This window comes from Cetorhinus maximus, chromosome 21 (genome assembly GCF_964194155.1).
Source record: "Cetorhinus maximus chromosome 21, sCetMax3.hap1.1, whole genome shotgun sequence".
NCBI classification, from domain to species: domain Eukaryota; kingdom Metazoa; phylum Chordata; class Chondrichthyes; order Lamniformes; family Cetorhinidae; genus Cetorhinus; species Cetorhinus maximus.
In genome coordinates this window covers 11,744,169-11,770,865 of record NC_135899.1, presented here as the reverse complement: position 1 = coordinate 11,770,865, position 26,697 = coordinate 11,744,169, and the positions used below count along the sequence as shown (strand labels likewise).

General features: G+C 43.2%; 2 protein-coding genes across 6 annotated transcripts in view; one reads left to right on the top strand and one right to left on the bottom strand.

Moving 5' to 3' along the window:
- Positions 1-10,340, top strand: part of LOC144695514 (uncharacterized) — a 33,255-nt gene extending 22,915 nt beyond the window's left edge. Inside the window, exon 8 of the mRNA XM_078566390.1 lies at positions 10,009-10,340. Within this exon, the coding sequence (XP_078422516.1) occupies positions 10,009-10,340 (332 nt within the window). The remainder of the gene's footprint in view (positions 1-10,008) is intronic.
- A 1,068-nt stretch (positions 10,341-11,408) lies between these two features.
- Positions 11,409-26,697, bottom strand: part of LOC144695678 (uncharacterized) — a 36,798-nt gene continuing 21,509 nt past the window's right edge. For 2 of the 5 annotated variants that reach the window (XM_078566611.1, XM_078566615.1), the window contains 4 exons: positions 23,803-23,922; positions 23,421-23,477; positions 22,198-22,238; positions 11,409-13,741 (listed from right to left, as the gene is read on the bottom strand). In XM_078566611.1, the coding sequence (XP_078422737.1) occupies positions 13,514-13,741; positions 22,198-22,238; positions 23,421-23,477; positions 23,803-23,922 (446 nt within the window). In that variant the 3' untranslated portion in view covers positions 11,409-13,513. Of the gene's footprint in view, positions 13,742-22,197; positions 22,239-23,420; positions 23,478-23,802; positions 23,923-25,711; positions 26,054-26,697 lie in introns of all 5 variants that reach the window. The other 3 variants (XM_078566613.1, XM_078566616.1, XM_078566612.1) reach the window with 3 other exon arrangements.

Sequence of the window (26,697 nt, the reverse complement as noted above, 5' to 3'; positions counted from 1 at the left end):
CTAGAACTGCGGGAAGTAATGCAGCAGGTGCCAGCATCATTGCAATATGGAGCAGGACACGCGGTGCAAAAAACTGAGGGAGAAGCCAGGGCTTCCTCCGAGGTAGAAGCACTTCAGGCTTTGGGTGATAAGCTGGAGGCCCCATAAAACGTGGCTTCCAACTTCCCACTGAGTCCTTGCGAGGCCTGGCAACTGCTAGAATGGCAGCCACCAGGCTGATGACTGGAACCACAGGCCACGGCTGCAATGGAAGAATTAATGGAGCAGTTCAAGTACCAGTCTCTGCCACCTCTCCGGGCCTGCCTGGGACCCCAGCCTTCCATCAGTAAACATTAAGTTATCCGTATGTGGTAGGCTGAATAAGGCCTCCAGCCCAAGACCCTAGGAGTAATTCTGGTCCAGAATTACACAGCAACCAGCATGGACATACCACAGTTCACCGACTCATTGGCATGGCAAATTTCCACCACGCCCCATTTTACTGTTCCCGAGTTTACTGAAACACGGTGCAGGGGAGCATCTGGAGGGAGGGCTTTTGCAGGTGAAGAGATCAAGTGTCCCGACTCTGTCTTCTGAAAAAGACTGATGCTTACTGAACAAGCCATATGTGAAATGTCAACTTGACAGCTCTTTTCAAAGGTTCTGTCCCTCTTACTTATTTCCTACATGTTCTGTTTTTGTTTTGAAAACAGTTTAACTGGTCATTTGCCGTTTTTCTGAATTTAGAACCGTGCTGCTGGGGACTCTGGGTTGTGTATGCGTGTACATAATAAAAATCACGGCTTGTTTAATGGTTTAATGTATTTCTGAAACAAGAATTAGGTTATTATATAGAGGTAAATTTAATAGTTGTTTGGCAGTTCAGAAATTGAGTATTGCTGCAAAAAGAAACATCCTATCAAAGTTTTTCGTCTTGCACTCACCAGGACGCTAGATAAACCAACAGTAAAGGGAACAACAATATATACTGCATGAGAAGAGAGTTCAGGTTAGTAAGTGGATTCTGATTGGTAGAGGAGGTACAATGGACAATGCAGCAGAGAACATTTAACTGTTGACTGCCAAGTTTTACTTTCAAATTTAAACCAGGCTGGTCAACTCTGATTGGTTGCCATGGAGAATGAACGAGGAAATGGCGGTCGCCCAAGCTTTTTTCCAGCAATACTCAAGAGATGAATTTATATTTGTTTCCTACCATGATATTGTCCTTATTTATTGCCACTCCCACGTATCTCCCATTTCCATGGTGCAAATTTCTTCTTCCTAAGAAAAACTTACTTTACGTTTTTAAGAGAGACTCGCGTAGAGGCTGACTGCCCAATCAATATACAGTTGCCAGCGGCTGAAAAATCAAAAACTTCGATTCTACATTCAGGAATATAGGAACGTAGAGGGCCCAATAGCCTATGCATCATGTTGCATCACTCGGTGAGATCATGTCTGATCTGTGAACTAGAGCATTTGCTTCATATCCGTTGTCATATTTTGTAGACAAAAATCTACCAGTCTCAAATTTAAAATTAACAATGGACCCAGCACCAATGTTGTAATTTACGGAAGAGAGTTCTAAATATCTACCACTCTTTGCATATGCAAATGCTTTCTAACGTTACTGCTGAAAGAATGGCTCCAATTGTTAGGCTAAGTCTCCTTGTCCTGGTCACCAGAGCCGGTGGAAATAGTTTCTCTCCATCTATCAGTTCATCTTAATGGTCTGAAAAGTTTCATCAAATCACCCCTTCTCCAACATTTCAGGTGATACAACCTTAGTTTGTGTAACCTTTACTGGTAATTCAACAATTTGTCCGTCCATCCAGCCATCCTTCCCTGCACCTGTCCGTCCGTCCGTCCGTCCGTCCGTCCGTCCGTCCGTCCGTCCGTCCATCCATCCGTCCGTCCGTCCGTCCGTCCATCCGTCCATCCATCCATCCATCCATCCATCCATCCATCCATCCATCCATCCATCCATCCATCCATCCATCCATCCATCCATCCATCCATCCATCCATCCATCCATCCATCCATCCATCCATCCATCCATCCATCCATCCATCCATCTACCTATTCGTTAAGTTTAGGTTGCAATTCTGTTTGGAGATAGCCTTACACTGGAAGAGGTTTCAGTTCTGATAGATAAGACGCCTTTTTTCATACTTAGATGGCGATCGTCCTGCTATTCATTATCAACAGCTTTTTTTCAGTTGTTCTCACTTAAAGGTTTAAATGCACTCAACAAAGTCAGAATCTATTTTTGAGGGAATGGAAAATTTAAACTTTCAGCGACTCGACGGGCATCCCACGATCAGGAACCCCGCGTTTTGATTATTGCAGAATTGCCATTTGCACTTCCTCAATACTGAACCCCAGCCCTGACCTCAGAGGCGGCCAATTGCCTGCATCCGTCTGACAATTTCATTTGTATCGTCACCAACTTTGTCCTCCTCTAAATAGGATTGCTATTTTATTGCCAAGCAGCAGGAGGAAGTGCGGGCACTTCTGTGCACTGAGTCTGCACCCACTGAGAACAAAATCTCGGTGCCTATACACTTTTCTTCTGACATTTGTTACCACTATAAAGAGATAACATCAATCTCGCCCTTGTTTTCTTCCATATTCCAATAACCCATTCGAACTTTCAAATTGACCTCAGCACATTGCCCAAATTAATGGCTCGATCAAAAATCAACACATTGGCTGAACAGCCGAATGACTTTCACGCGCATCATGCGAAGTAAACCTGCAGTTTGTAATAGTTTGGTCATTTCCAGCATTTTATTTTCCACATAAAACTCTTTCGAAACAGTGTGATTTGATGAGTCTGATTAGAACCGCAAGATATGCATTCGGTTTGAGATGGCTTCGCGTTATTGGGTCACACATTCGCCGTTGCCAAACAACTCCTCCGGGAATAAATACATTTCGGGGGAAGTGCTACAGAATATTCTAAGAATTAGTGTACACAGCACGGTAAGTGACAATTTATGCGTAATTTCCTCCCTGTAGGTTTTAGTTGGCAGTGTATGTGGAGGTTCATTTATGGAGTCGTCGTTTTTAGTTACCTATCCAAAATACTTGCGAATAGCATGTCAATGTTTTGGACTAAATCAGAACATTCCATTCCCTATCTCAGGGGTCATCAGTTATAGGACTGCTTCCCACATTCCTACCCTAGAAATTCGTTGCGCTCATCTTGCCTATTTGCTTATCCAAGAACTGCTTCCAATGCTATGCTAGGGGAAGCGGTGGCGTAGTGATATTGTCACTGGGCTGGTAACACTGGGACCCAGATTAATGTGCTGGGGACCTGGGTTCGAATCTCTACCACGGTAGATGGTGGAATTTGAGTTCAATGAATATGTGGAGTTGGTGGCCACGAAGCGATTGTGCTAAAACGCCACCTATAGGACATCAGCCATCCTCACCTGGTCTGGCCCACATGTGACTCCAGACCCACAGCAATGTGTATGCTGCTGAACAAGGGCAAATAAGGATGCAGTAATAAATGCAACACCTGCATCCCACAAACCAATAAAAATCATTTACTCTAAGGGGTATTTCACATTTCAATGAGTTGACTTTGTTTTATTTATTGTGAGAAAAGCCAGTCTGTCATGGTGATAAAGGATTTCGCTTTAACCACTGCCCGATTTTATTTGGCAATGCTGGTGTTCTTTTCATTTCTCAGGACATCAAAATAATTTCATCCTTCCATGTCGGATTTGTCTTGCAGATATCTAACTCGTTGATTTTATTTTCCTTTGGGTGCTTGTCGTTCACCGTCCCATTTACGGAATTGCAGGAACAAATAACTGTTTAAAATACACATAGAGAAAGGGGTCTCACCTGTTTTGCAAACGTAAAACCGCCTTTTAAATTGGTGATTTGAGTGCATCTGAATGAAAGGCTTCTCAAGCTTTTTGTTTCTGAGGCTCCAACACCTTGTTATAAAGAAATCACTGACCCCTTGTAACTCAGCGCGCATAATTATTATTTTCTGCATAACAATTAGCTACACAGCCAAACAAATATTGACTGTTATTTTTGCTTTAAGTACGCAATGTGAACTTTGTTGCTGGTCCTGAGCAATGATTAAGTCAAAACCTGGGGACCTGAGCTACTCGAGATGCAATAGAAGGATTCCCTCTGCACAGTTTACCCCAGACCCACGATCAAGTTACGAGGTAGATTTTAGTCAAAAGGAGAACCCGGGTCACGGATTGAAGACTTTGTGGTTTGAGGGTCTTCAATTATCTCTATTCGGACTGTGAAAGTAGAGATGGGAGGTGGCTGGGCAGTGGCGGACCTCCCACGTCCGATCTGAAGCAAACCCTTACTACAATTTGAAAGCACTTGTTCTCCTACTGTTACATTTATCATTCCCCATTGCGTGTCGCATTCGGCACTGTCCATGCTGTACCAAAGTTCCTCCTACGGTGAGGGATGAGCAGTGACGATCCCCGACCTTGTTGCCAGTACTGATACGCCCACGACCAGGATCATAGATCTGTGGAGACATTAACATTGGCTCTCGTTCTCATATCTACAAGTGCGCATGTATCACCTGTCATAATTACCTCGTATGGTCCATGCCTGTTCGCTCCGAGCTCACCCTGACCATCACTTATTCCCCACTTGGCGGGGCGGGGTGGGGTGGGGTGGGGGGGGGGGGTCCGTTGTTGCTCTTTGGATTTGCCTGTTTCCATATCCTTAATCATCTGTCAGTCTCTAACTTCCTCTATCAACTCATGTAATTGCCTACTTAATTCCTTTACATTGTCCTGTATTTTTCCTTTCAGTGGCCTTACACCTCCTCCTATAATGCCTTCAGGTAATTGCATGGCTTTTCCTGTTATCATTTCAAATGGGGTGAACCGGCCATCCTGCTTGGGGTAGCCCATGGCACATTAGAATATTGGGCTGTTCCCTATCTCTTGATTGAAGTTATTTTTAACGTTCAGTTCATCCTTTCCACCATCCCTGGACTCTGGGGGTGGTAAGGGATATGGAATTTCTGTTTAATCTCCATAAGATTACACATTTCTTTAATGACTCTTCCTGTGAAATGAGTTCCCTGATCTGAATCCATCTGGGTAGGCACCCCCACTCCTTCCAGTTTACTCTCTCCTGCTGCTGTTCAATTCCTTAAACAACTCTACAGTGCACCTTCTTATCCTATCTTTCAATGGCTCAGTATTTTCACTCCCAGTGATGGTTCTCTCTGGGAACCGTTTAACTCTGCCTGTCATCAAGGTGTTAATCCTGTGGTTTTACTTTTTGTAGCTCACAGGCACGTAATAAATCTATTTAGCCTTTTTCCAGCTTTCCCTTTACCGGTATCCATCTTGTGGTAAATTGTTGTTAAGTATTATTTTTTCTCCTTACATTTCAATTCCTGAACTAGAGATTCCACATAGTTTTACCTCTTAAGTTTTTTTCTGACCATCCTAAGGTTCTCTTGAGTTTAGTTTCTCTATTGTCTTGATTATTTAAAATGTTTCCTTACTCTTTAGGCCATATTAACTATTCCATTTCAAGAGGGATCTCTGTCTCTAGATCTTTGCTTATCTCCCCCTGTGCAGTTCCAATGCCTCAGTTGATGGCCAGATTATCAAATTCATTTCCCTTAAAACAGTTTGTACATTATGTCCTCTTTCCCTAACTTATTCTCCTACTTGCCTCATACCATTTTATACATGCAACAGCTACCATCTTATCTTGTTCAGGTTGCCTGGAGAGACTTTAAAATAAGGAAAATATTCTCACAACAATTTTAAAACAGAAATCAAGCATTGACATGTTTTGCTTCATTATCTTCTTCTCAAACAACATCTTATTGTCCCACTAAATTATGGCTGGCATTTTTTATTGCATTATCCCAAATTCATTAACTCGGCCAAAAAATGGATTTCTGCCAAACTTTGTCAAGGTCTTGAGCTTAACTTCACATTTTGGGAACAGACTTACAAATACAAAAGCTTGCAGCATTTGAATTAGTGCCAATTGTTGTCAAACCTTTTAAAATGAAAATTCCCTTTTGAGAACTTTATCAAGAACCAAACCTCAAATTTTTAAACTTTGTAAGAACTGTAATTTACACTCTCAAAATTAAAACAACCTCTTTTTCATGTGCAATGATTTGTATCCAAGTTATAATTTCTGTATGTTTATCGACATATTCTTTATCTTAGATAGCATCCTAGTGATTCAAAAGTAACCTGTTAAATTACACTGCACTTTACATCTCAAGATTGTCCCAAATTCAAATTCCAGTGCTTTTGGAAAGCAGATTTCCTTTAATATTTAATTCATCTCTTCATAAGAAACTCATTTTTACCCATTGGAACCTAGACCTTGTGTTTATGTCTTTGGTTTTCCTAGAATCTTTCTGAATTTCAAGTAATTTTTTTTCCTCAAAATTTTAGAATGCGAACTCGTATGTATTAATCCCAATCATCTTGGAAGCTGACGATGAGGGTTATTCCCTACTAGTCTGCAAGGGGGTGGTACAAGGGTTGGTTCATCTCAAACAAAGGCAAGTCCTGTTTTATCTTTACACTACCTTCAAATTACGATTTTTGCCAGACATCTCAACTCAAACCTTATACTCAAAACTTTGGAATATTTGAGTAAACTTTTCCTTTAATGTAATATGGGGCTTTCGACTCTAAAGTGCTCAACTACACACAACAAAGACAATTCAGGGAACAAAACACGTTAAAGCTAACATACAAATGCTTCATTGCACACGAACAAACACATATATAAAGGTATGTATCAATACTCCTATAATATTGAACTTAACTCTCAATGAAGCTTCGAGTAGCAGTGGGGGAATAAAGGGATCTTGAAGGCTCCACCTATAGGGACCTTCAAACTGACGAAAGCTCACATTTTCTCTGCTGCTGCTTGTCAATTGCTCATTAACCCCCTAGGGGTACCCTCTCTCTCTCACAGTTCAGCACAAACAGCTCTTGTAACTTAGATCAATTCATTTTTTTTTTAAGTTACAGAAAATTCAGTAGAGGACTATCTACCTTCTTTAAAACATATTATAAGTGCTCAATTCTGTCCCGATTAAAAGTTCCAGCTGGTGGGAAGCTCTCTCCTTTACCTTGAGTCCACTTAACCCAATCAGAAACATATTGGACAATTTCAGGACTGTAATGGACAGACACATAAGCATTTGGGGTTCCCTTCAAAGGGGGAACCTGGGGTTTCTTTGACGCCATATTTCCCATTTTACTTAATATTATACACAAAAAAAACCCCACAGAAATTACTTCCTTTTCACTTCCAGGGGACCTGAAACCCTGGGTATACTACTACTACTTTTTCACCTCCAAGGGACTCGAACCCCTGGGTATACTGTGACTAATTTTTCACCTCCGGGGAACTCGAACCCCTGGGAATACTACTACTACTTTTTTCCTCCAGGGGACTCGAACCCCTATGAATACTACTACTAACTTACACTAAATAACTGGCCAAATTAATCTCCCAAGTATTTAAGTAGATGACTCATCCTGAGAGTCAGCCACAGGCAGGCGAAGGCAGATCGCAGGTCAACGATCCCCAGAAGCCCAAATGGGGCTGCCGCGGGCTGAGGAGGCCTTGAACCGCAAGGTCCTAACGCTGGCGCTCCGTGACTCAACTCCAGAGGTTAGTCATCTCGGTGGAACCTCCAGAAACTGTCGGAGATTAATCACACCGAGGCATCATTAATACATAGAAACCCCATTTATTACTTGTGCACAAGGGAGAACAATACAACGAGAACTATTGTGCCATCTCAAAGCAGAATACACAAAGACTTGCTTAAAAGCATTTTAAGAACAAAGAACAAAGAAAAGAACAGCACGGGAACAGGCCCTTCGGCCCTCCAAGCCTGCGCCGATCATATTGCCAGTCAACTAAAACATTTTGCACTTCCAGGGTCCGTATCCCTCTATTCCCATCCTATTCATGTATTTTTCAAGCTGCCTCTTAAACACCACTATCGTACCTGCTTCCACCACCTCCTCTGGCAGCGAATTCCAGACACTCACTACCCTCTGCGTAAAAAACTTGCCCCGCACATCTCCTCTATAGATTTCTCCTCTCACCTTAAATCTATGTCCCCTAGTAATTGACTCTTCCACCCTGGGAAAAAGCTTCTGACTATCTACTCTGTCCATGCCACTCATAATTCTGTAAACTTCTATCAAGTTGCCCCTCAATCTCTGTCGCTCTAGTGAGAACAATCCGAGTTTCTCCAACCTCTCCTCATAGCTAATAACCTCCAGACCAGGCAGCATCCTGGTAAACCTCCTCTGCACCCTCTCCAACGCCTCCATATCCTTCTGGTAATGTGGCGACCAGAATTGCACGCAATATTCCAAGTGTGGCCTAACCAAGGCTCTATACAGCTGCAGCATGACTTCCCAGCTTTTATACTCAATACCCCTGCCAATGAAGGCAAACATGCCATATGCCTTCCTGACTACCTTATCCACCTGCGTTGCCACTTTCAGTGACCTGTGGACCTGTACACCCAGATCCCTTTGCCCGTCAATGCACTTAAGGGTTATGCCATTTACTGTATAATTCCTGCCTGTATTAGACCTCCCAAAATGCATTACCTCGCATTTGTCCGGATTAAACTCCATCTGCCATTTCTCCGCCCAAGTCTCCAACCAATCTATATCCCGTTGTATCCTTTGACAATCTTCTTCACTATCTGCAACTCCTCCAACGTTAGTGCCGTCTGCAAACTTACTAATTAAACCAGTTACATTTTCCTCCAAATCATTAATGTAAACTACAAACAGGAAAGGCCCCAGCACTGATCCCTGCGGAACTCCACTAGTCACAGCTCTCCATTCAGAAAAGCACCCTTCCACTGCTACCCTCTGTCATATTTTACAACCAATCAGTAAATTTTGTACATCTCAATCCACTTATTTGCATAAGTTTACTGACCAATCCATGTTCCAGTAAATTTCCATTCCTACACCACAAGTGCAGTTGTTTATAATTTGACTATCACAACTTTGATTACATTCGGCCCAAGAAAGAGACACATGGAATGTTTCAAGGCCCATCCTGCTATAGTTGTCAGACAAGATGCTATTGTTCTTCAAGGTTGCAGTGTTTTTCTCTTAGGCCTAAGCATTTAATTCAATTTCTTCATTAACCCTTTTAGTACTAAGTGGGTTCCCTATTTGTCCAGGCCACCACAACTTCAGGGAAGAATTATATTGGCCCTCCCGCCGGCAGGATTTTCCGCGTTTCACGGCGCCGCCCCCGCTGCGACGGGGCAGTAAAATTCCGCCCCCTTTTTTGAAATAAACATTGCTCGAGTAAGAGAGTGAGAGAGAGAATGTGGATCGATCTTTGGCGAGAATACTCCTGCTAAATCCTTTACATGGACCCGTGTGTGTTCCATGTCATAGTGTCTTCTGAGCCAACATGGGAAATGATGCTGTATTTGAACATCGAGAACATCAAGTTGGTTGACACCGTATCGCCCTCTGTAACCATACACCGTGTTAATGGAAGTTACTCGTTATTATCGTGAAAAGGGAAATTTAGGATAGCAGCTGCTGGAGAATGCACCAGCTACAACCTAGCTACAACTCAGTTCCCCTATTGGGAAATGGCCCAGGTACTTAACAGCAGTTACGATTTTAAATTAGTCGATTCTTGTCTATGATTGTCAAAGTTCCGAAGTGTTCATTTTCTGCTTCGTTCACCATCAACATTTTCCTCTATCTGTACAGTCCTAAATATCACATTATATTTATTATGGATTCTGATGGGCCGCTATGGTTGGAGGCTCGCCCCGCTTCAGTTTTATATTAGGGAAACTGAACAGTTGTGTGAAAGAGATTTCTATCACCCTGTGACTACAAACCCCAACGTTTTGTTGCGCAAGTTTTGCAAAGCGCTAGAAATGAACAGGCATAGGAAAACACGGGATATGTGTGTGAATTTGGACAACAGTTTGATATGGTCCTTTGTGTTCACCAGACCCAATCATATTGTCCACTCAGTTCAAAGAAATTGTCCGTGGATCTGTGAAGCTCAGGACGAGGGACAATCGGAAATCTTTTGAAATGGATAAACCAGACATAATTATGCTCAGCATGAGATATGTGCCACTGCAGTTCCATAAGCAATCACTGGGTGGCAGCACAATTCTGGGCATGGTGACTGAAATTAGACTCCAGTATTACTCTGAGCAAACCATTTTTTTTTCCTCGGAGGACGCCTTGAAACATCCTCGTGGACGCCTACAGCGCCTGGGATTCCCGTTAGACAACCTTGGTCTTAATGGGCGAGTTTTAGTGTGCGCACCCTAAGAGATCGCATACCTTCAATTTATAATCACTTTTGGGATTGTGGACCTGAATTTCACCGCAATTGGATCAGTTCTATCAATGCTCAGAGAGGATGGGATGCATTTTAGGTCCACCTGGTTGGGGTGGGGGGGACCATAAAATGGGGTGGGCCCCTATACCAACATCTCCAACCCACCCCGAGCTCATCCCCATATTAAGGGGGTGAGCAGGGGGCAAAATCGGCAGCCCACCCGCCTTATTAAAATAGCTATTTAAGCGAGAATTAAGCTTGTTGTCAAGCCTAATGACACTAATAATGCGATGCCAACGCGATAATGCTTCCGCGTGGGCAGCAGGACGGCAGCGGGACTCCCGATTTTTAACCTGAAATGGCTAAAGGGCGGGAAAGAAGGGAAAGGTCGTTCTTTGGGGGCTACCCTTTGCCAATCGCGGGGCGGTCCCCCTTCGACTGGATCCCCGCTTCCCTCCTACCCGCTACCTCCCTTAAACCCACCCTTTCCCCTGCACTGTCAATCCCCCTAACGCTCCCAAGCCCCCCCGGCCCAACCCTCCAATCAGATTGGCTGGCAGCTCCAGACTCGGCCTTCCTTATTGATCCCCCATTGCTTTATGGCTTCGGGGCGGGTCGGGCCACGTTTTGTGGGGGCTGGTGGGGTATTGACGGATGGCGTGCCATCCGCCTCCCACCCCGCGTATTATTCCGTCCGTTGTTTGGCGGAAAGTGCTACTTAGCAGAAAGTGCACTTAGACTGCAATGGACCGGTCCCAAAATTTTCTGACGAGTCTAGCCTATATCTGTGAGGTTAGTACAGAGTCTTCGACCTGTTGAACTGTTCAATATATTTGAATGATAAGCGAGGCTCTAAGAGATTGTTTGACGAAAACTTTGGCGGTGGTGTCGGTGGTGGCATGGCGGGGGTGGTGGGTGGAGTCAACGAGGGTAATAACGCCCCGTTTTCTGCATTCAGACGCGTACTTGCTGTCCAACGAATTTGCTGCTCTGTTTGTGCATAACTAACCGTGAAAACCGTTGGCAATATTTTTCGCAATATTTTTATTCTTCACAGCAATGGGTCAGGTAATAATATTTTCCACCCTTACCACTCAACCACATAAAACTGCAAATATTTATTGGAGTAAAGACTGAGATTAAAGGAAAGTAATTAAATTAACATCACACTCTAACTGAAGAACATACAATATTCAGCTGCCTTCTTTCCCAGGAAATCGATAGGCCGGAAGGAAATCTATTGCTCAATATCTCCAGGGCAAAGTATGATAATTAGATGGTTGGTTCATTGAAGACAATCATTTTGGCGGCAGATGCCGAATTGTGAAGGCTATTCAAATAAAACACAATTCATAACATAGTTACTGCTACGACGTGTCAGATGATGTCTGCCACGCGATCAAATCCACGAGGCAAATTTGATCACGCGGTCACAACTGCTTTGCAATTTGTATTTCACTTCGAGACGCGTGCCCTGAATTCAGAAGAAAGAAAGGCTCCCATGTCTTTGGGGTTTTTTTAGAAAACTAAATTAACTTAAATGTATTAACAAAAGAAAAGATTTGAAGCACATACACAGGTCTACAAACTACTACTATAATAACTCCTAAAGACCCTAGTTAACCTGGCTCCCAGTTACACCTCTGTTAAGGCACTAGTAAAAACAGATAGATTTAAACAGACCCAGGCAAAGACACACAATGCCCTGGACAATCGAATTCAAGGTGAGGTTTCTCAGCTTCTGTTCCTGTAGACAGCAACTTGGTGCACGGAGACTGGAGGCTTTTCACATTTGTGTTAGATCTTAGAATGCCTTCTCCCTTCTGACATATAGCCTCACCTCCTTTATACATGTTTCTCCATTTTTAATGTAAATTCTATTGTTCCCATATGTGTTTGCAACTTTAATTTTCTCATAAAATAAATCTTTCATAGCGCTATTTTTTTATCAGTGACCTTTGGGAAAAATAGACATACTATGTGGCTTAGCTCCTTCTGGCTAGGTGTAACATCTTACCAATCTTTGAAATTCAAACTAACCTAATTTAACTAAATGCAAACTTTTCTTACACCCCACGTTCTAAAACTTCAGCCATTTTACGTATTGAGCATTTCAAACCTAGCTTATTTTTAATAACTCAAAGCCTCCAGACCAGCTGTCCATTTCAATCACAACCCCCTCCCCACACACACAGAAGGAAACTAGTCCAAGCCCCACCATTAATCCACTTTTCCAATAAAACAATAATATTACGAAAATTATTATATTTTCATGACAGCCACAATGCCCTGGACAGTAGAATTCAAAATGGCTTTCCCAGCTTCGGTTTCTGTAGACAGCAGGCTTGATGCACAAATACTGGAAGCTTTTCACATTTCTGGTATATTTTACAACGCCTTCTCTGACACATAGCCTCATTCATTTTATACATGTTTCACCCTTTTAATGTGTAAATTACATTGCCCGTATGTCTTTGGAACTTTACCTTTCTCGGAATGTAAATCTTTTCATGTTGCTACTATATATTGTCAATAACCCTTCATAAAAATAAACTCGTTCCTTACATGCTTGTCTGGCTCTTTGTAAACAGGCTGAGGTCCCTTTGAAAACCAAATCCCTCTTCATCTATCTACAAATGCAAATTCCCTTCACACCTTACATGTTAAGACCCCGTATTTACTCATTAACATATTAAAGACATTTCCACACCTTACTTCTTTTGATAACTTCAACATGCAGTCTGCTTGGCTACAAGATGCAATTAAATCACACACACAGACAGAACAACGCAATCACCCATAAACCTACTTTACACTAAGCCAGAAAAATATTATAAAAATTATTGTATTTTCGTGACAGTTACAAACAATCATTAAAGCCAAAATAAAAGGTAAAATAATAAAAAGGAGATCGCATAATTATGAACATTTGAGTAATTGTAATCCATTGCAACATGCAGGTCTCCATAATTTACAGGATAAAAATGAAAACTCCACTGCACTCTGCATTTTGTGTTAAAGTCCATAGATCATGTTGTCAAATTGAGTTCATTTAAATCCCAATCATGTGCATGCTCTTGACCAGCTTTACACCTTTTTAGCATCGCACGCTGCCGATTCATTGCCTGGGCCATTACTGGTGCATCGGAGTCCAAATCATCCCTTACACCACCGGTTTTTCCATCTCAGTTGGAGGTCTCACTGGCGCCCGTTTTTGATTCCTTATTTCACTACGTGGTCCCACGGCCGCATACACAACGGCGCCTTCGTCCCCTTGAGACGTCCGTGAGGGAGCACCCGCGCTTTGACCCTTCCTGTGATTCTCCGTACGATTCGTTTTGGGGTTGACTATGCGCAGGTCAGCGTAAACAACATTGTTCGATGCACCTCCCTCAAAAGAAACAAATAAAAAAAAAACATGTCTGTGTTAATGCTGTGTTTGTTCAGTAGAATAGTGCGATTACTCTTGTGAACTGAAACCGAAAGAAACTATTTTTACATCCAGGGTTCTCCTCCTGTGTATTGCACAACAATATGGAATGCAGTCGCTACTCAAAACCTCAGCCATTACCAAAATATTGGAGGGAAATTGTTTTCAAGTTTGCCACTTACGGTTAATATGATTCGTTATGTTGTTATTCTAATTGCGCTGACATAAAATGAGATTCACTGTGCCTTGAGTGCTTTATTCCGTCAGTTGGTTGGCCTTGGACAGATTATTTTTAGTTCCAAATATTATTGAAAAGTTGGTGTTCTACTACTTTCTGATTTCGTACGGAAATATGATTTGCAACTTTCTAATAATGTTTCCCATAGAATTTCCACCGTTTCCACTACTGGATCACTAGACTGGAGCAGGATACAAAGAGCACTGCCATTGTTGTGAATCACCGAATAAGTGCCAGTGCGTTATATTCCCACTCCTTCTAAAGTCTGGTAAACTCCACTTGAGAAAAAAATCCATCTCTTTAGGATTTAGTTTACCGAGCGTACAAATAAAAAGTCTTCAATAGTTTCCATCTATTGCTGAGCCGAATAAAAACATGAAACATATTTAATTCAACTCCGAAGGGGGTCTAATAATGGGAAAGGTAAAAATTCCATGGGACATGTCATCAACAACAGTGGAAAGATTCAAGAATGAGTGGCGCCAAAACAAAATGTCCCTTTATCATGCGAGTAAACATTTTCCCTCGATTCCATAATCCCTTGGTTACTGAGGAAGTTGGATAGCGACAGAACAGATCCTGAAATATATTTTCCATTGAATTCAATTCTAATGCGCGCAAGTCGTTGTGCAGGTAGCTGTTTGTTAATCGTACGTTGTTCATTCCCTGCAGTCACTAATTCTGGATTGTCAGTGCTGCCTCTTTATCGGCTTTTCATTTGTCAAATTTCTGCCTCGTCTGCTACAATTTGTTAATGTTTTATCAGCTCGAAATTCGATTTGGGCGGTAGCGCAAATGAGCAGTATCGCATTAGCCGCCTGTCATCAATGAAGATGATTACATGGCCAGGTCCATAACAAGGATATCACCCGTCATGTGCTGAGATTTGGGATCTGGATCCTAAGAAGACTTTATGCCCCGTGGCACCTCTGAGATTCGTACATCCACATAGATTGCTGTTGTTACCATGTACACCTACTTTACACCAATTAGTTATTTCTTTATTTGTCTTTTTAGCATCTCATTTTGCCTTGCACCGGCATCCCTTTTACTACTTAATCAACCCTGATCTCCACCTGATCATAGGCTTTCCGCTTTCTTATTTTTTCCCCTCTCCTTCCGCACCGTCACCACACGTCACTCATTGTCGGCAGGGTGCTTGCTTAAAAACTGTTAAATCTCTAACTTTTTCCAGTTCTGATGAAAGGTTAGCGACATGAAACGCTCACGTTATTTCTCAATCCACCAATGCTAACCTCGCCTGCTGAATGGTTCCAGCATTTTATGCTTCGACGCTAAATTATGTTGACCACTTAAATTTCTTTTCTGCTGTTACAACCAGAATTGAGCCGTAGGGAATATTGATTTCTTAGAAGGAATGAAAGAGGGTTTAAGGGTGTTGCTGGCATTTGACAAGCCGCAATGAGGTCTTAGAGTGAAGAGGACATGGGGTGGAGCATAAAACGGTCTGACAATTGTCGTACGCCTGCTTCTTTCTGCTGCTTAAGTCAAGTCCCATTTCTTACCTGCTTTGAAATGGTTTCATGGCTAAGGGGGGTGCCATGCTTCTAGCCCAGCATGAAAAGGACAGCTAAGATGACGACTATGGGAAGAGGTTATGTGATGATGCACCTGCAAACGTGGAGAGCATAACCCCGATGTAATGTAATAAACTACGCACTAGCTACAGTTATCTGTCCGGCTCATGATTGACCATTCGTTTGAGCGTGCAGTTTGCTGTGGATGATATTCGTGGCCAATGCTTCAAACGTCGAATCATAGCAACGTAGAATAGTGCAACATAGTAGGAGACCATTTGGCCCATCAAAGAAAAGCCCAGTCAGTCCCACTCCTCAACTCTTCTCCGTATCCTTGCATTTTTTACCCCTCAATTCTTTATGCAGTTTCTTTATGAGAGCTATAATTAAACCTGTCTCTGCCACCCCATCAGGCTGCGCATCCCAAATAGTTACTTCATGTCACCTCTAGTTATTTTGGCAATCACCTAAATCTGACCCTTCAGGTAATCGACCGTTGAAAACAATTGCTCGTCATTTACTCCAACTCATCCCTTTTACTATTTTAAGCACCAGAAGCAAATCTCCACTTTGCTTTATAGATTATCATGGATTAATTTGCTACTAACTGTTTCACAGATTCACTTGCTGATACCTTATTCTAAGTCTACGACTCTGTCTTTGACAATACAGAAACCCGAGTATGCTTAAAGTATGTTTATACATGAAGTTAAGTAATTTTGAAACGTAGCAGTTTGAGTAATTTTAAAATATGAACTGGGTGTTTGAACAAATATCTCTTTCCAAACTGGCTGGTGGTCATTTGATTGATGAGTAACCGAAAGTTGTGAGACCTATCAACAATTGCAGTTGTCTGTAAAACCTCGATGAACTAAGCTATAAAGTATAAGAGTGGTTGACTGTTGGGTCAGACCAAAGAGTACACAAGAACGGGATGCCTCTGCAAAAGCTGGAGACCACTAGGAAGTGTCTTTGTATGACTGAACAAATAAACAGAGAATCGGATTTTAGCCCGGCCTGGGCAAAAAGTGATTGGATTTATTGGGTGCATTCTCTGCCTTAAAAAAATAGCCGTTGGAAGCATTTGCGGGTCCCGGCCCCGCATGGGCCGAAAGCAGGAACTTTCCTCGAGGTGACCAATTAAGAGGCCGTTGTCGATTTCACCATCTAATTAATGATAGCAAGCGGATTCCTGTGGTGGGAATGCAGGACATCGATCTCCATTGCAATGGAGGCCAGCAGATCCCAGATTTGAGACTAGTGGGATTACGGCATAGAGACACGTTGATACAGAGGCAATGGAACGACCATGTTATGGGCGGACTGTAGTCCTGCCATTTGCAGTCGATCAGCTCTTGAACGGCCTCATACTTAACAAGGTTCTGACACCCTGATGTGAGGCTGAAGTCCCTCATCTGCTGGGGGGCAGGGGGGGGGCGGGGGGTGGCGACACAGTGGCACTGCTCGAAATATACCAGTGTATCCAAAAGTAAGGGTTAATTGCTCTTTAAAGTGCGTTGATGAGAGACCCCTCCACTACTGCGAGAATTGCTGTTGCTGAGAGGCCGATGTGACCTTGCATCAGAACCGAGAGCAGGGTGGAAATTGGAAACAAAGTTGGTGAAGATTTTTCAATTCAGGGTGAGAGCAGGAAAGGGCACGGATAAAGTTATCAATATCCACACAAAGCCTTGCGGGAGGGGGTCCGAGCAGGACTGGAGCAAGAAGTGTTCCGCTTGCTTCAGAAAAAAAGACAGACACACCTGGGACCCTCGCGGGTGCCTTTTATTTGGAGGAAGTGAGATCAGTTAAAAGAGAACTTGTTCAAGGGGAGAACAAATTCAGTCAGTTGGGAGAGAGTGGCGGTGGGTGGGGATTGTTCTAGCCTTCATTCAAGGAAGAAGCAGTAAGCCCTCAGGCCGCCCTGGTGGAGGGTGGGGCCGGGGCGGTGTTGAGGGTGTGTAGAGACTGGAGGTCCATGTTGACTGTCCTTCATTGATCCCACCCTCTCTAACTGAGGATATACCCCATGTCTTCAGAAATGTTTCCAGTAACTTGCCAAACACCGGGGTTAGGGTGTGTGGCTTGGAATGACTTGGTCCATTGCGTTCTTTCTTTGGAAACAACAGTGGAGTGTTAACAGTACTTCTGTCCTGCGGCATCACTTCTCCAGCTCTAGACTATTGGAAAATGATTGCTTGAGCCTCTATTTGTCCCTGGTTTCCATTAGAATCCTGCTAAACATTTCATCTGCGCCTGGTGAGTTATCCACTTTCAAGGACGTTAAACAGCTTAATAATTTCTCCCTCACTACTACGTTTATCCCATCATATGTTTCACATTCCTCTCCGTAACTGCATTGCCTGCTTTGTCCCTCTTATAAGAGTAGATGGAAAGTGTCCATTAAGATTCAGGTCCATGTCATGTGCCTCCAAGTGCATGTTAACGTTTTGGTCTCGAATTGGACCGACTCTTTCCTTTGCTATACTTTTGTTCTTTAGTATTTAGAAAACATAATTTGAGTTTTAAAAACAAAAAACTACTGCGGATGCTGGAAATCAAAAACAAAAACAGAATTACCTGGAAAAACTTAGCAGGTCTGGCAGCATCGGCGGAGAAGAAAAGAGTTGACATTTCGAGTCCTCATGACCCTTCAGCAGAACCGAGTAAAGTTAGGAGAGGGGTGAAATATAAGCTGGTTTAAGGTGGAGGGGGTGGGGTGGGGATGGGGTGGGGGGTAGAGAAGTTGGGTGGGGGGTGGTTGTAGGGACAAGCAAGTAGTGATAGGAGCAGATAATCAAAAGATGTCACAGACAAAAGGATCAAAGAGGTGTTGAAGGTGGTGATATTATCTAAGAAAATGTGCTAATTAAGAATGGATGGCAGGACACTCAAGGTACAGCTCTAGTGGAGGTGGGGTGGAAAGACTGACAGGGTATTACAGTTATAGATTTAAAAATAATGGACATAGGTTGGAAAAGAAAAATTTATATAAATTATTGGAAAAAACAAAAGGGTGGGGGAAGAAATGGAAAGGGGGTGGGGGATGGGGAGGGAGTTTAAGATCTAAAGTTGTTGAATTCAATATTCAGCCCGGAAGGCTGCACAGTGCCTAGTCAGAAGATGAGGTGCTGTTCCACCAGTTTGCGTTGGACTTCACTGGAACAATGCAACAAGCCAAGGATAGACATGTGGGCAAGAGAGCAGGATGGAGTATTAAAATGGCAAGCGACATGGAGGTTTGGGTCTTTCTTGCGGACAGACCGCAGGTGTTCTGCAAAGCGGTCGCCCAATTTGCGTTTGGTCTCTCCAATGTAGAGGAAACCGCATTGGGAGCAACGAATGCAGTAGACTAAGTTAGGGGAAATGCAAGTGAAATGCTGCTTCACTTGAAAGGAGTGTTTGGGCCTTTGGATGGTGAGGAGAGAGGAAGTGAAGGGGCAGGTGTTGCATCTTCTGCGTGGGCATGTGGAGATGCCATAGGTGGGGGTTGAGGAGTAGGGGGTGATGTGGACCAGGGTGTCCTGGAGGGAATGATCCCTACGGAATGCCGCCAGGGGGGGTGAAGGGAAGATGTGTTTGGTGGTGGCATCATGCTGGAGTTGGCTTCCTGTAAGGACTCCATCCCATTCTCTCAGTTCCTTCGCCTCCGTCGCATCTGTTCTGATGATGCTACCTTCAAAAACAGTTTCTCTGACATGTCCTCCTTCTTTCGTAACCGAGGTTTTCCACCCATGGTCGTTGACAGGGCCCTCAAACATGTCCGGCCCATCTCCCGCGCATCCGCCCTCATGCCTTCTCCTCCCTCCCAGAAACATGATAGGGTCCCCCTTGTCCTCATGTATCACCCCACCAGCCTCCACATTCAAAGGATCATCCTCCGCCATTTCCGCCAACTCCAGCATGATGCCACCACCAAACACATCTTTCCTTCACCCCCCCCTGGCGGCATTACGTAGGGATCATTCCCTCTGGGACACCCTGGTCCATTCCTCCATCACCCCCTACTCCTCAAGCCCCACCTATGGCACATCCCCATGCCCACGCAGAAGATGCAACGCCTGCCCCTTCACTTCCTCTCTCCTCACCATCCAAGGGCCCAAACACTCCTTTCAAGTGAAGCAGCATTTCACTTGCATTTCCCCTAACTTAGTCTACTGCATTCGTTGCTCCCAATGCGGTCTCCTCTACATTGCAGAGACCAAACACAAACTGGGCGACCGCTTTGCAGAACACCTGCGGTCTGTCCGTAAGAAAGACCCAAACCTCCTTGTCGCTTGCCATTTTAACACACCACCCTACACTCTTGCCCACATGTCTGTCCTTGGCTTGCTGCATTGTTCAAGTGAAGCCCAACATAAACTGGAGGAACCGCACCTCATCTTCCGACTAGACACTTTACAGCCTTCCAGGCTGAATATTGAATTCAACAACTTTAGATCTTAAACTCCCTCCCCCATCCCCACCCCCTTTCCGTTTCTTCCCCCACCCTTTTGTTTTTTCCAATAATTTATATAGATTTTTCTTTTCCCACCTATTTCCATTATATTTAAATCTATAACTGTAATACCCTGTCAGTCTTTCCACCCCACCCCCACTAGAGCTGTACCTTGAGTGTCCTGCCATCCATTCTTAATTAGCACATTTTCTTAGATAATATCACCACCTTCAACACCTCTTTGTTCCTTTTGTCTGTGACATCTTTTGATTATCTGCTCCTATCACTACTTGCTTGTCCCTACAACCACCCCCCACCCCAACTTCTCTCCATCCACCCCCCCTCCCCCCACCTTAAACCAGCTTATATTTCACCCCTCTCCTAACTTTACTCAGTTCTGTTGAAGGGTCATGAGGACTCGAAACGTCAACTCTTTTCTTCTCCGCTGATGCTGCCAGACCTGCTAAGTTTTTCCAGGTAATTCTGTTATAATTTGTGTTTTCCTTGATTTTCCTTGCCAACGGTTTTTTTCATGCCCTCTCCTTTCTTTCCTAATTTGCTTCGTTATAAATAGAGAGCTATCGAGTCATTACAGTAAGAAGGAAGCCATTAGGCCCATCGAGTCCATACCGGCTCTCTGTTGTGTAATTCAATCAATAGCATTCGCCCATTGTAGCCATGTAAGTTTATTTCCCTCAAGAGCCCATCGAATCTCCTTTTGAAATCCTTCATCGTCTCTGGTTTCACGTCCCTCCACCTCCCTTATAGGCAGCGAGTTCCTGGTCATTGCCCCTTGCTACGTAAAGAAACTCTGCCTGATATCCCCTCGTGCTTTCCCTTGCCCAAAACCTTAAACCTGTCTCCCCCAGTCCTTGTACCATCAACCAATAGGAGCAGCCTTTCCTTGTCTACATTATCTAAGCCTGTCAATTGTGTGCTCCTCATTCAAATCCCTCTCAATCTCCTTTGCCTCATGGTCTAATCAGAGCTTAATACAGCACCACTTCCGCGCTTTCGTGCTCAATGCACCGAGAGAGGAAACCCAAAGCCACAATTGCCTTGTTAACTTCTCTCTCAACATGTCCTTCCACTTTAAAGTTTTGTACTGAGGAACCTGCAAGTCCGCCTTGCCCCTACACTTCGTATACCTGTATTTGATGTGTATTTCACTTGTATTTAATATTGCCCCTGTACTTTCCATACTCTTGACGGATTCATATAGTATTGCCACATGACATAAGTTTTCTTTTTTGGCTTTGTCCAAGTCTGTATGTTCTTTGACATACCTGTTTAACACAAGTCTCTGCCTTTAGTAATCCATGTCTCTGTTAATAATATTCAACATTGCGTATGCTGTATCAACTGCTTTTCTAACTTTGTGCATTACTTTCAAACACCCTAGATCTCTGTTCCTGCATGGGAACATAGGGAATAGGAGCAAGAGTAGGCCATTCGGCCCCTCGAGCCTGATCCGCCATTCAATTAGGTCCTGTTGATCTTCTACCTCAACGCCATTTCCTTGCACTATTCCCGTATCCATTGATATATTTAATGTGTAGAAATCTATCGATCTTTGTTTTGAACATACTCAACGACTGGGCCTCCACAGCCATCTGGAGTAGAGAATTCCAAAGATTCGCTATCCTCTGAGTGAAGAAATTCCTCTCCATCTCAGATCTAAATGGCCTACCTCTTATTTCACGCCCTCTGAAACTGTACGACTTAGCTTGTTTGGCCTCACCTCGATTTTCTCACCGGAAGGCATTAAATCACACTTTACCGCAGTGAGTTCCATTGACCATGTGTCCACCCATTCCACAAGCCCGCTTATGTCCTCTTGAAGTCTAAGAGAAACCTCCTTCGTGCTCATGACCCCTCGTCTTCCACTATTTTAACATAGGCGCTATTTGGTTTAAAATAACGGGACCAAACACCGAATTAAAATAGCGATCTGAAGAAAATTTGGTTACCTATTAAATTTATTTGCTAATTTTGCCGAAGAAAATGCTCACACGGAAGACTATACGCTGGAAATTATGGAGAGAGTGCTGCATGAATTAGAACCAATTCAAGCTCAGTGGAATTATCATTCAGAGGATTGGGTGGTGAAACTAATCTGCGGCCTTAACTCGTGCCTTCATCTATGCTGAGACCTCGCCCCTGAATTTCATCGTGAGTATGAAGTGAGTATAATGTGGTTTACCATTCTTACCTGTTCTTCCTCTCGAGTTCTTGATGTTCTCTCTAGAAAAATGTTTGAGATAAACATGTCACATTGATGCGGCGACCAAAGTAAGTGAAATAAATGAATGTTTCACAGATGCATTGAGATTATCTCTGATTAAAGAGAAGAAGCCAAAATGTAAATTCTGTAGTCGGGCTTGAATTCACAACCCTTCAAGGCGCAGGGGAGAGTGTCATCACCTGAGTTACAGGCGACCTCGAGGGAAATGCTGGCGTAATGGCAATTTTACTGGACTCGTAATCTAGAGGCCCAGGTTATTGCTCTGGGGGCGCGAGTTCAAATGCTACCAAGGCAGCTGGTGGAATTTAAAATCGGTTAATTAATTCATCTAGAATTGAAAGCCTGTCTCAATAATGGTGACCATGAAACCGTCATGGATTGTCACAAAAATTCATCTGGCTCACTAATGTCTTTTGGGGACAGTCGTTACACAGTGTGGCCCCAGGCCCACAGCAATATGGTTGACTCTTAACTGCCAGCTGAAGTGGCCTAGTACGCCATTCAGTTGTACCAAAGCACTACAGAAAAGGCGATGGACTGTCGACGTTCACCACCACTTTCCAGGGGCAAATAGGATGGGCAACAAATGCCGGCCTTAGCAACGACACTCACACCGTATGAAAGGATATTATATATAAAGAAAGAAAATACTATTGCATCCTGATGCTTACTATGGAGTAATGGGTTACTCTCTACTTTTTAGCTTTAAAGGCATCATGGCGTTTCATTGTGTATGTCATGATACAGACCTTCGGCTTTCAGCTTAACTGGAACACCAACAATGCCCTAATAAGCTTATGTCCAAATATACAGCACATTTGTAAACTAATTGGTTGCTGCTGATTTTGAAGTTAGTCTGAAAGGCTCGCACTGCTGTCAGCTCCTGTTTAATTCGAAATCGAGTGGCTGTCTCTGCCGACCAGTGGTGTCACTTTGGCCTCCGAGTAAGCAGGTTATGAGCTCGAGCCCCAATCCACAACTGTGTGCATAGAATCAAGCCCCACTCCACAGCTTCGAACTTAGAACCAAGCCCCAGCTCCCAACTTTGAACACAAAATCCGGCAGTGCAGAAGGAGTGCTGCAGAGTCGGAGGTGCTGTGGCTCAGGTGAGAGGTGAATCGGAATCTAGGCTTGCCGTCTTACCCGAGGAGCTTTTACTCTGAATGCAAACGATCACTCACCAATACTCCGCGGACGAGCAGGGGAGTTCTTCCTAGTATCGCAACCAACATTGTTCCCTGAGGCAAGAAATCGTAAATAAATGATCTGATTATTATCACATTCCTGTTTTTAAGGACTTTCCGACATTTTAATAGCGTTTTAAAACTATTTAGTTGGTTGAAAGTTGCCTTGTGAGGTCATCAGCTCCTGAAACGTGCTGTACGTGATAGTGTAGCTGGCAGCGTTCCAGGCATTCGGCCTGAAATGATACAAGCTCTCTCTTTCTTTCTGACAATGATACATTCAATGCCTAGCAGCGCTTCGTGCATTTCAATCCAAAACTATGTGTAACCCCCAAAATATTCGTTCACCTATCGCCATCATGATACATGTAATAGTTACCTTGATGCTTGCAGCGACGCCAGGTGATAAGAGCTGCAGTTAGCAGCAGCGATACAATGACCACCAACAGTGAAGAGAAAATGACCAAGTTGTGCTGTGCAGTATTTCTGTCGTGTACAGCTGTAGAACATGAAACGATTACTATTAATGACATCCTATGTTTTTTTTTGTCAATGCAGCGCCAAAGGTTTGGATCATTGTAAGATCATTTTTTAAAATAAATTAAGTATTTAGCTTCCCTTTCAACTACTTTAATTTGCTGGGGCTCTTTTGCGTTCTGCCGAGTTACGTAAGATCATATGAATAAGTTTACATGAGAGTGCGTGTAGCTGTCTGTGTATGGACTATCCACAGACCTGAAGGAGACTTAGGGCCTGTCCTGTAGTAAAATGGCGGCATCAACTCTGATTCAGTGACCTTGGAATAATCGAGGATGCTACCTGGCGAATAAGCTGCGATATAGGTTATAAACGCATGCACATGCATTGAATTTAAGATATACCCATGGGTGAATAGTTGCATTTGCACGCATATTTGCATATCATCATCAAGCCAAGGTTGCACGTTTAGTGATAACAGGCTACAAATAAAACAGCGAAGTCTCCTAAAGATTGACCAGACTGAACAAGAACAATAATAACAAATAACATTTCTTTCATTTTTTGACACAGAGTCAATGAAGGAAACATAAGGATAGATGGCCAAAAGCTTGATCAATGAGCTTTGTTTTTACAAGCGGTTTAAGCGAAAAAGAGAGAGAGGAAGAGAGATTGAGGTAGGGAATTCCAGACCCTAGCATCTTGGCAGATTGTGCAGGGCTGCCAATAGTGAGCGGTTAAAATCGGAAGGCCAGAGTTGCAGGAGGATAGATATCGCAGAGGGCTGCAGGCCTGGAAGGGTGAGTACAGATAGGGAGGGAGGAAGTCATGGAGGAATTTGAATACAAGAACGAGGATTTTAAAGTTCTAATGTATGGATGCAAATGAAGTGTAGCAAGCAGAGGAATGATTAGTGAATGAGATTGTGAGCGAGTTCAGTTACGAAAAGTTGTTTTTTGAATAAACACAAGATAACTTGGGATTGAAAGATGTAACGAATCGGGATAGTCGAATCTAGAGATAACGAAGGCATGGATGAGAATTAGCATTAGAGCCCAGGGGTACCAGGGAGGTGGAAATAGACAATCATGGTGACGGTACGAATGTGTAATTGGAAACCCAACTCGGGGTCAAATAATGCACCAAGGTTGCGAAATGTCTTACTCAGTTTAAGATAATTATCGCCAATGGAGGCAGTGGACATCAAAGGAATTTTTTTGCGGGGCCCGAAGACGATGGCTTCAGTCTTCACAATGTTTAGTTGCAGGAAATAGCTGCTCATCCAGTTTGAAGAATTAGAAAAAAATGGAAGGGCCCAAAGAGGTGATGGTGAGTGTCAATGGCATACATCTGGAACGTACTGCTGTGTTTTCGGGTAATCTCACCGAATTCAAGTTCAAGAGAAGAAAGAAAGTCGGGGACATTTAATTTAATTAAAGAATAGCTGGGCTAGATTGTCTACATACGGTAAATCCTAACAAGCGGGTAAAAATGACAATCCGACCAGAAAAATGCAAAATCTCAAATAGAATGAAATATGGTGAATCAGTTTACACATTTAATCATAGCTTCCAGGCTAATAAAAAATGAAGTTTGCATTTTACGCTTTTATGGAGTACGTGTTAAGCAAATTATTTAGCTATAGAATTTAATAACCGGGCATTAATCTCCAGAGATTCGAAATGTATAAATCTTCTTTATAACCCTTATCTGAGAGTTATCGAGTGGATGTTGGAGGGGTAAGTAGTTGAATGTTTTGATGAAAAGAATTAATGCAAAGAAGGACAGATATTAGCACAATAGAAACGTACCTTCTACTGTTACCCGAGTGCCCGTTCCGTTTCCTTTGCCAAACTGAATTGAATCTATTTCACAATAGTATATCCCAGAATCATTCTGTCTTGCGTCCATGACTGTAATTTGAAACCATCTTAAAGAGCTTTGATTTTCCTCCAAGACTCTACCAATAAACTCTCCAGATTTGTTCATAACTTTACAGCTTTCACAACCCAATACTTCCTTGTACCACTTGACGGCAAACACTGTTTCCGCTTTAAGGTCAGTAAATGTGCAGAGAAGTTGAAACTCCCCTCCTTCTGTTATTTCGATAACCCGTGGGCTTTGAGTTAATTTGATATCGGCAGCAGCAACAGCTGAAAGACAGAGAAGCCAATTACTCTCGTTAGACAAATCTACCCCACATTTCAATCTACCTGTCCTGATAACTTGCAAATAACTCAGATGCGGCTAATGGCGAACTCAAAAAAGCAACCCCTACTTGCATCCCCTGATTTTCAGTGGCAACATGACTATCGAATCTCCTGTGTAGCTCAGCCTTCAACAAATTTAGTTACCCAGTCCCCACTTCTCACTTGGGAAGAAAATTCTCCAGCATAACGACCCTCTGAGATAAAAAAAAAATCTCCTCACCTACGACGTAAATGGGAGACCCATATATTTTAAATTGTGTCCCCTGGTTCTAGACTCGCCCACAAATGGAAACGTCCTCACTGCATCAACCATGTCGAGTCCCCTCAGAATCCTATCTCTTTCAACACATGGGCCTCTCATTTTTTAAAAATCAAATGGGTTGTAGGCACTTTTCCAAAGATACCTTTAAGCCAAACTGCGCAAGTATAGCTACGAAACTGTCATCAATCCGGCTCTGTGGAAATTGACTGCCTAAGGCCTGTCCACGAGAAGTGAGGCAAATGTAATCCAGCTAATTACAGCCCCAATACACTACTCTCAATCATCAGTAAATCGGCGGCAGTTACACCATTGAGCATTGATATAA